Source organism: Mandrillus leucophaeus, unplaced genomic scaffold (genome assembly GCF_000951045.1).
Source record: "Mandrillus leucophaeus isolate KB7577 unplaced genomic scaffold, Mleu.le_1.0 Scaffold99, whole genome shotgun sequence".
NCBI lineage: Eukaryota > Metazoa > Chordata > Mammalia > Primates > Cercopithecidae > Mandrillus > Mandrillus leucophaeus.
The window spans coordinates 258308-268339 of record NW_012110807.1 but is presented as its reverse complement, the minus strand read 5'-3'; the positions used below and the strand labels follow the sequence as shown (position 1 = coordinate 268339).

Below are 10032 nucleotides of genomic sequence, written 5' to 3'. Positions count from 1 at the left end.
ATCTCTTAAGAAAGTAAAGATTTATCTGTATAACTAGGTATTGGGGTGTATGTGTGTTTATGTAGATGCAGAAATTTTTTCACATTGAACTGGATAGAGGTTGTGGCTTTATGCTTAGAACATACTGTTTTCTGCTTTATATTTTTTTGTTTTTATAGTTGATAAAGTCCAAGGCTTACTAGTTCCTATGAAATTCCCGATCCATCACCTGGCCTTGAGCTGTGATAACCTCACACTCTCTGTGTGCATGATGTCCAGTGAATATGGTTCCATTATTGCTTTTTTTGATGTTCGCACATTCTCAAATGAGGTAAGCTACTGTTACACTGTGATGTCAACATGAGAACCCTAAGCAGATTTCCTTGTGTTGAACTATAACTCGGAAGCTTCATAGGTTAACCCTTGAAGTCTCTCTCTAGATTAAAATATGGGTTAAAAAAAAAAATCCTTCATTATAGAATCATAGATCATTGAGACAGAAGGGACTTCAAGAAATTCTTTCATAACACCATCTGCTCTAAGTTGTTATCAGGAGGCTTACGTGACTTGCCCAAAGTCATAGATTAATAGACAATGTCAAAAGTTCCTACATTTTGGGTCTTTCGCCTCATAATGCAATGTTCTTCCATTTCAAGCAGTTTAAGAATGATAATAATAATAGCGAGTGTTTATACCGACTGTGTGTCAGACTCTGTGCTAAGTGCTTTATGTGCCTTGTCCCTCGTTCATGCCTACCACAGCCTTCTGTAGTAGGTACTGTCATTTTCATTTTATAGGTAGAGAAACAGGCTCAGAGTTTAACTGTCCGAGGTCCCAGCACTATTAAGAAGCAGAGCCAAGATTTTAATCTAGTGTCTGCTATTTATTGGTTATTTTGCAATTGTGCATTCCCCTGCTGAGAGTCCCCCTAAGCATGTTAGAATAATTGACTGCCATTTTCAAAGTTGTGTTGAAATTGTCTATAGCAAATAGATTGATGTATAAAGCCAAATCTTTTTTTATGGTTATGGAGAAAAATAAACTGATTTGAGATAACTTGTATGTTCAGTAATTTCCATTGAATATTAAATGTTTGTGCATTTACTAATTTGTTAACTTATTTCACTTTTGCGTATTTGTTTTAAAAGGCTAAACAGCAAAAACGTCCATTTGCCTATCATAAGCTTTTGAAAGATGCAGGAGGCATGGTGATTGATATGAAGTGGAACCCCACGGTCCCCTCCATGGTGGCAGTTTGTCTGGCTGATGGCAGTATTGCTGTCCTGCAAGTCACAGAAACAGTGAAAGTATGTGCCACTCTTCCTTCCACTGTAGCCGTAACCTCTGGTGAGTAATGAAGGCTTTCACACCGTAACACACAATCGTGGTCATCTACCTAAGAATTGGTTTCTAGAAGTCAAAGTGGATAGCTGGTTTTGTTTTGTTTTTTAACATGGTGAGGGAGGTTAAGGATGGAAGAGTTCTTTTTTTTTTTTTTTTTGAGACAGTCTCACTCTGTCACCCAGGCTGGAGTACATTGTTATCATCTCAGCTCACTACAACCTCTACCTCCTGGATTCAAGCATTTCTCGTGCCTCGGCCATCCAAATAGCTGAGATTATAGGCATGCACACCTTGTCCAGCTTATTTTTGTATTTTTTGTAGAGACAAGGTTTCTACATGTTGAAACTCCTGACCTCAAGTGATCTGTCCTCCCCTACCCACATATACTAGGATTACAGGTGTGGGTCACTGTGCCCGGCTGAGAGTATTCTTTATACCCATAGTTAATGTCCTTGAAGCTAAGCAGCATACATAATTTAACCTGAATGTACTTGGGTGTTCTGGAGAAATATTTTGGTACAGCTGATTTAGAAGTGTTTTTTGAGAATAATTGTTTCTAGATCTGTAATGGTGGTACTCTGAAAGTCACTTGTACTTTCATGGGGAAAAGCATTTGAAATATTAAATGGGAGCAGGAGAATGATTTGTTTTTTTTTTTTTTTGAGACGGAGTCGTGCTCTGTCACCCAGGCTGGAGTGCAGTGGCGCGATCTCAGCTCACTGCAACCTCCGCCTTCTGGGTTCAAGCAATTCTCTTGCCTCAGACTCCAGAGTAGCTAGAATTACAGGCGCGTGCCACCGTGCCCAGCTACTTTTTGTATGTTTTAGTGGAGACGGGGTTTCACCGTGTTGGCCAGGCTGGTCTCAAACTTCTGACCTCAAGTGATCTGTCTACCTTAAGCTCCCTAAGTGTTGGGATTACAGGCGTGAGCCACCCCGGCCGGTGATTTCTTTGTATTTGGAAACCTTCTCTATTCTGCTTGTCTTATCTAAAGACTACAGAGTTTTCTGTATTTTGCAGCTTTCTGGACAGTAATCTATTGAAAAAGCATTTTTAGCTTTCAATTCAGTAAGCCCAGTGATAAATCAATTAGCTTATGTCGTTAAAATGATTTTACTTTTTTCCACTTTGCCGGATAGGGATGATCCTACAATCTTCCATGGACTGACAGAGGAATGAGAATTGATAATTAGCTGTGTGTGATAGATCTCATTGGTTTGCTCCATTTTCTTGTTTTTATTTGGTAATATTGTCTTTGCTCAGTGTGCTGGAGCCCCAAAGGAAAGCAGCTGGCAGTGGGAAAACAGAATGGAACTGTGGTCCAGTATCTTCCTGTAAGTTCTTATCTTGAACTTCAGAATTTTTCTTAAGTTGCTCGCTTTTTTGGGGGGTGGTTTGGGAGTATCTTTCTTGTTTTTCCTATTAAAAAGTAATTTATACTCATTGTAACAAATCCATCAGTGAGTGAAGAGTGGAGCTCTTTCCTTCCTTCCCATAGTCCTCCTTCCAGAGGCACCCACTGTGTTGTGTTGAGTAGGTAGCCTTCCAGACTTTTCTGGATGTTATACAAACAGTCTATGTGTAGCTGCGTTTTTGTTTTGTTTCGTTTTTTATGTAAAATGCGATAATACGCTATGCACTGTTCCCCAACTCTTTCAGTGCATTCCATAAAAACAGAGCTTAAGGGAAAAGAGTTAGTGAAAAAGCTATGTTGATAATGCAGAATCACTCTGGGTTAAAGCACAGTATTTGTCTTTTCACTGAGTCCGTCTTTAAGGGTCTGTTTCTCTAACTATGAGCACTAAAGAAAATGGGTACTCTTGTTGTTGCATGTGCACTCTGTCATCCTCCTGTGAATTTCTTGAGATAATGTTCACAAATATCCTTCAATATCAATTGAGTTGCAAGGAACCCACATGTATCTATTGAGCCTGGATACGAAGGAGGGATTCACAGGTGGTGCTAAGGCCTTTGTTGTGCCTTCTTCGTGGAGACTGTTCTCTGGCGAGGAGGGGAGCAGAGTGCTGAATGTAGGTGGTGTGGGTTTAAGGTTATGTTTCTTATTTGTTATTACCGAAAGTTACATGAAATTTGTACATAATCTTTTAGGGCACTAACCTGTAAAAAGATAATGTAATTTATTTAATTTTCTTGCTTTGCTGTTTGCCTTTTTTTTTTTTTTTTAGATGGTCTTGCTCTGTTGCCCAGGCTTGGCCACCTTGTCCCTCTGCTGCTGGGAGCGGTGATACAGCTGTCATTCTTTTTTTTTTTTTTTTTTTTGAGAGATGGTCTTGCTCTGTTGCCCAGGCTGGGGTGCAATGGTGTGATAACGTAATGGCTCACTGCAGCCTCAGCCTCGTGGACTCAGGTGATCCTTCCGCCTCAGCCTCCTAGGTAGCTGGGACTACAGGCGCTTGCCACCACGCACAGCTAATTTTTGTATTTTTTGTAGAGACAGGGTTTTGCCATGTTGCCCAGGTTAGTCTCAAACTCCTGGGCTCAAGCAGTGTGCCCACCTTGGCCTTCCAAAGTGCCGAGATTACAGACATGAGCCATGAGCCACCTCGCCCAGCCTTATCCCACTATTGATGATTATCTGCATCAGTGCTAGTGGTGTTGCTGCTGTGAATGGTGTTGCATTGACTACTCTCATTACCTATATCTGAACATGTTCATGCCTTTTTTTTTTTTTTTTTTGAGACTGAGTTTTGCTCTTGTCGCCCAGGCTGGAGTGCAGTGGCGTGATCTCAGCTCACTGCAGCCTACGCCTCCTGGGTTCAAGCAGTTCTCCTGCCTCAGCCTCCCAAGTAGCTGGGATTGCAGGTGCCCGCCACAATGCCTGGCTATGTATTTTTAGTAGAGACAAGGTTTCGCCATGTTGGCCAGGCTATTCTCGAACTTCTGACCTCAGGTGATCCACCTGCCTCAGCCTCCCAAAGTGTTGGGATTACAGGCGTGAGTCACCACACCCGGCCACATTCATACATTTCTGTAGGACAAAGTCCTGGAAGTAGATAGCACTGTTCTGTGTCTTCAGTCTCTCCTGGCCAAGGAGATGGAACAGGTGGCATCTAAGGAATAGATTAGATTTGATAGTTTGATTGGTTTAGGGATTGTTTCATTTGATACTTTATTTTGCCCTCCAAATCTCTTTCAGACTTTGCAGGAAAAAAAAGTCATTCCTTGTCCTCCGTTTTATGAGTCAGATCATCCTGTCAGAGGTAATAACTGCTTTTCTTATTGGGCTGACCTCTAATGACATGTTATGTATATTACAGAAATTCAAAATCATGTAATGTACCTGCTCAGTGAGGTGTTGGTGTTTGCTTTATGAATAATGTCACTATTTCAAACAGCTAGTTAAGTCAGTGTAAATTATGGCCCTCTGGGTGACATCTGTGTTTCATGGTAAATGACATGAAATGGATACCAACTTTTTATTACAACTCTTCATAATTTGCCCTGATTATAATCCAGCAGAAAAATTACCATTTGGGGATGAGTTTGGGCTTCTTGGATCTTTGTACCTGTGAGTTATATTTAGTCAATGAAATTTGGGCCTTTGATTTTTTTTTTATCCATAGTGTGTATTATAGCATGCAGTGGCTATTCCAAACATAAGTTGCTTTTGGTTGTATCTGGTTGCTGTCATTTTTATGACCTACTGATTAAGATGTGTCTTTCAGTTCTGGATGTGCTGTGGATCGGTACATACGTCTTCACAATAGTGTATGCTGCTGCAGATGGGACCCTGGAAACGTCTCCGGATGTGGTGATGGCTCTCCTGCCGGTATGCATGTGAAAGAAATTTCATTGTTTGAGAATTAGAGAAGTCTTCTAATAAAGCTGGAGGCTTTGATTTCAAGGTTTTTTTGTGTTTGTGGGGTGTTGTTTTTTTTTTTTGTAAGTTGAAAATGTAATTTTAATAGTTAATTCTTCATCTTACATAGGAGCACAATAAAATACACCACAATCTGAAGAAACTCTTTTTTTTTTTGAGACAAGATCTCACTCTGTCACCCAGACTGGAGTGCAGTGATGCGATCTCACCGCACTGAAGCCTGGACCTCCTGGACTCAAGTGATCCTCCCACTTTAGCCTTCTGAGTAGCTGGTACTACAGGTGCACACCACTATGCCTGGCTAATTTTTTTTTTTTTTTTTTTTTTTTTTTTTGGTGGAGATAGGGTTTCGCCATGTTGCCCAGACTGGTCTTGAACTCCTGAGCTCAAGTGATCTGCCCACCTAGGCCTCCCAAAGTGCTGGGATTACAGGTGTGCATCATCGCACCTGACCTGATTTCAGATTCTTTTACTTACTGGCAGTGATTATGCAACTTCAGGTTTAAGGTTTCCATGCTGTACCATGGGCCTGGGGTCCAAAGTTAGAGTGTCCACAGCGTGTTTTATTGTTTTGGTATGAAGTTAAAAAAAAATGATTTTGCTTAAGTTATAAACTATGGGTCTTGGTTAACTCGATAAAGAAATTTTAGAAGAGCAAGACAGTATCTTGATTTTTAAAATCACTTTGTTTGCTCTCAAATTTTTAATGCCAACAATGTGCTAGGCACTGCTTTAAAGCTGAGTATATAGCAGTGATCAAGGTGATGGCCTTGCTTTTATGGTTTTAAATTTGTTGTTGTTGATAATTTTTACTTATTTTTTAGAGACAGAGTCTCAGTCTGTTGTCCAGGCTGGAGTGTAGTGGTGTGATCACAGCTCACTACAGCCTCAAATTCTTGGGCTTAAGCCATCCTCCTGCCTCAGCCTCCCAAGTAGCTGGGACCACAGGCATGCACCAACACACACCCAGCTGTTTTTAAATTTTTCGTAGAGGTGGGGTCTTGCTTTGTTGCCCACACTGGTCTCAAACTCCTGGCTTTAAGCAGTTCTCCCACCTCGATCTCTCAAAGCACTAGGATTATAGGTCTGAGCCACTACACCTGGCTGGGCTTACATTCTAATGGGATAGTCAATACTAAGTGTGAGATCAAGGACTGGTAAGAGTGATGGAGAAAATAAAGCTGTGTTAGGGATAGATGATGACTGGTATGTATTTGAGATTGGGTGTCAAGGGAGGCCAATTTGATATTTGAAAAAGATGCCTTGTTTTTAACTCTTGGGTTTCTAATAAGGTTGAATTTTTAAAATGTTTATCTAGATGCCTTCTTTTAAGATTAGTTAGAGATTTTTTCTATTCTAGGGGATAATATTAACACTAGTATTTATTAACTGCTAGTTATGTTTCACGTACTGGGCTGGAAGTTTTATATGTATCATTTCATTTTACACTTACCGTAGCCTCTGAAGTAGGCTTAGGAGATCTAGTATACACATGAAAACACTAAGTATCAGGAAGGTTGAAAAATCTGCCTCTCTCATGGACGGAAAGTGGCAGAACAGAGTTTAAATGCAGTTCGCTTGATGGCCAATGTTTGTACTCCTTGTACTAAGTGCTGCCTTTATACCATGTCCCTATATCTGGACTTAAACTTTGAATGAATATTCTCATACAACTTTAAATGATTTATCATTTGAGATTCTTTTACTGTAGGATCCGAGAAAAATTGCACCTAATTTTTTTCTTGCTTTGTTCATTGTAGAAAAAAGAAGAAAAGCACCCAGAGATATTTGTGAACTTTATGGAGCCCTGTTACGGCAGCTGCACGGAGAGGCAGCATCATTACTATCTCAGTTACATTGAGGAATGGTGAGCAGAGAGTCTGGACAGGGCATTCCTGCTCTCACTGGAAGATCACACCTGAGTCACCTTGTCCCATGTTGAAATCTTTTCTGATTGATTGATTGATGGATGGATTGGCAGGGTCTCACTCCATTACCCAGGCTGGAGTACAGTGGCACGATTGTAGCTCACAGAAGCCTGGAACTCCCAGGCTCAAGCGATCCTTCCACCTCAGCCTCCTAGATGGGACTACAGGCACATGCCACCACACCTGGCTTAGTTTTAAAGTTTTTGTTTGTTTGTTTGTGTTTTGGTAGAGATGGGATCTTGTTACGTTGCTCAGGCTGGCTTCCTAAAGTACTGAGATTACAGGTGTGAACTACAGCACCCAACCTGAAATCTTTTCTATTATAGAGGAAAATGGAGGCTGAGATACCTTGAACGTATTTTCAGCTTATTCTTGATAATGTGTATTATTTCTTTTTCCCCAATCTTGAGTTGTTTATATTAAATACATACTAATTTCGAAAATCTAATTTTCTCAATAACCCCTAGTGATGACTTATGAAAATACTGATACTCAAGGAATATATCAAAAGTTTCCTTCTGAGAGCAGAGTTGCCCACTGGAATGGAGATTACTCAAAGCAAAGCTTCCATCCCTCTAGATGCATTATTCTGCCTTTGGGTGGCATATTGATTGTGAACTCTGACTTGATTCTGTTGTGTCTTTCCTTTGTCTTCGTGTAGGTAGGCAGTGAGCTGATTCTACAGGGCTTTCTCACAGAAACTAAAAAGTTCAGCTTTATATCTAGAATCTTCCCACCTTTGTTCAACCAGATAGAAAACCTTACTCTCTCCTCGATATGTGGAGGCAGCCCTCACAGATGTTACCTGCAGACCCAAGTTAGAGAACTATTGCTGTATTTGAATGTAATGGTCTCTGGTTTTATTCTTTAAGGGATTTAGTGCTGGCAGCATCTGCGGCTTCAACAGAAGTTAGTATCCTTGCTCGACAAAGTGATCAGGTAAATCTTTTTTGTCACTTTTGTGGTGCTTTCTTTTTTGCATGTGGTTAGGATGTACATTGTCTCACATCTGTTTTATCAAGTTTCTGCATGACAGCAAAGCTTCAGTGACAGAGTGCCTTGGCCAAATGGCTTGGCTATTGCATGGAGAAACACGGGTGTCAGACTTAGTACTTCCTTCACTTCTGTTCTTTTAGGATCCATCCCTGGTCTGTGGAAACATGCTATGCAGTTAACCTCCAGCTGGAGTATGCCCGATGCATAGGAGGCTTTTTCTGCCTTGTCCTGTTTTGTCATCTTTGTTTTCTTCCTGTTACTTGAACCTACTCCTTCTATACAATTTAACAATAATCCATCCTCAATTATGAAAGAAAAACATGCAGATGACACTAAATTGTGATTCACCAGAAATACTTTGTTTGACTTTGAAAAACTGTCAGAAAGAGCAAAGCACCTTTGCATATAAGAACCTTCTTTCACGTTGTCTTTCTTGCAGGGACACGGTGGGCCCAGGTAGTGGTGGTGCGCTATCCACTTGTAGGTTATGCAGAATGACTGACTACAGAGAGGGCACAACAAAAGAAGGGGAATCTTCTTTTTAAAACTGTCTTGAGCTTAAAAATCTTTAGTGCACCCTTGTAAATAAGAAACAAGTGCTTCTCCTCCCCATATGACTTTGTGTTCCACCCATGCATAGGTACTTTGTGCCTCTTCAACCGTTGGCATTTATCTGTCACTTTCTGGGTGGCCGGGTGGCCCATTAGGAGGGGCATGGTTCTCATTGTCTAGAGGTGGCTGCCTTTGGATGAGGCCAGAGTTCAGCCATCTGATTTGCTGCTCTAGAACTATCTTAGATTGACTTCAGTAATAATTTCCTGTTAGCAGAAGTATTTCATGTGTTCACACATTAAAAATACAGTTTTATTTTTACTTTCTATCAAAATAATTTATGTTCATGTTTTTTAAAAGTAAATAGTAGAGAAGGGCTTATAAAAAAAGAATCACCCCTGCCCTACCTGTTTGCTTTCTAGAGGGGACCGTTTTTAATTTGTAAACATTTTCTTATAATGCTGCCACCTTATCCCTAAAGAAAAATCTGCTTTATGACTAGTAATTGGTTATTAGTTTTAGACCTTACTGACTGTATGGCAAATGATGATCTAGCTCACATATGGCCCCCAGTCCCCTCCTTCCTCTCAAGAGTTACAGCATTGTTTTAATTTCTTATCTTGGTGAACCTTTGTAACTTTAATTGGTGTTTTTTACCTTCCTTTCTGGTGGTATCTTTATTTTTTATTTATTTATTTATTTATTTATTTATATTTTTTGAGGCCAAGTCTCACTTTGTCACCCTGTGCAGTGGTGCCACTGCAACCTCCGCCTCCCTGGTTCAAGTGATTCTCATGCCTCAGCCTCCTAAGTTGCTGGGACTGCAGGCCTGCGTCAACATGCCTGGCTAATTTTTGTATTTTTTAGTAGAGATGGAGTTTTGCTTTTTTGACCAGGCTGGTCTCAAGCTCCTGACCTCAAGTGATCCACCCGTCTTGGCCTCCCAAAGTGCTAGGATTACAGGCGTGAGCCACGGCACCCGGCCTGGTGGTAACTCTTGATCGTCCACTTCGTGAGAGGAATGTCTTAGCACTCCCACCCTTTCCCTTAGTATCCTTCCAGTTGTTACCTGTGTCTTCTCTTTTGTAAAACTGCATTCTGCCCTACAATGATTAAGTCGTCTTTATCTTAACTGTAGATTGTTTTTAAAAGTTGAGATTGTTTTGTTTAATATGAATGTGTCTGTTACCTGCTCCATAGCTAAGTCACATAGTGTGATTTCATTCTCTTTCCTGAACTGCTTGCTTGCTTTCCCTTTCTTTCTTTCTTTCTTTCTTGCTTTCACTCTCTCTCTCTCCTTTCTCCTTCCTTCCTTCCTTTTCCTTTCTCTCTTTCTCTCCTCCCCTCTCCTCTCCTCTCTTTTCCTTTTTTTCCCTCCCCTCCCCTCCCCTC

At 40.7% G+C, this 10032-nt stretch overlaps 1 protein-coding gene across 3 annotated transcripts in view; it reads left to right on the top strand.

Moving 5' to 3' along the window:
* The window catches only part of NUP214 (nucleoporin 214kDa), a 127063-nt gene that overhangs the window by 4646 nt on the left and 112385 nt on the right, over window positions 1–10032 (top strand). For all 3 annotated transcript variants that reach the window (XM_011971143.1, XM_011971141.1, XM_011971142.1), the window contains exons 5-9: window positions 2587–2657; window positions 4481–4544; window positions 5010–5113; window positions 6925–7031; window positions 7965–8031. In XM_011971143.1, coding sequence (XP_011826533.1) covers window positions 2587–2657; window positions 4481–4544; window positions 5010–5113; window positions 6925–7031; window positions 7965–8031 — 413 coding nt within the window. The remainder of the gene's footprint in view (window positions 1–2586; window positions 2658–4480; window positions 4545–5009; window positions 5114–6924; window positions 7032–7964; window positions 8032–10032) is intronic.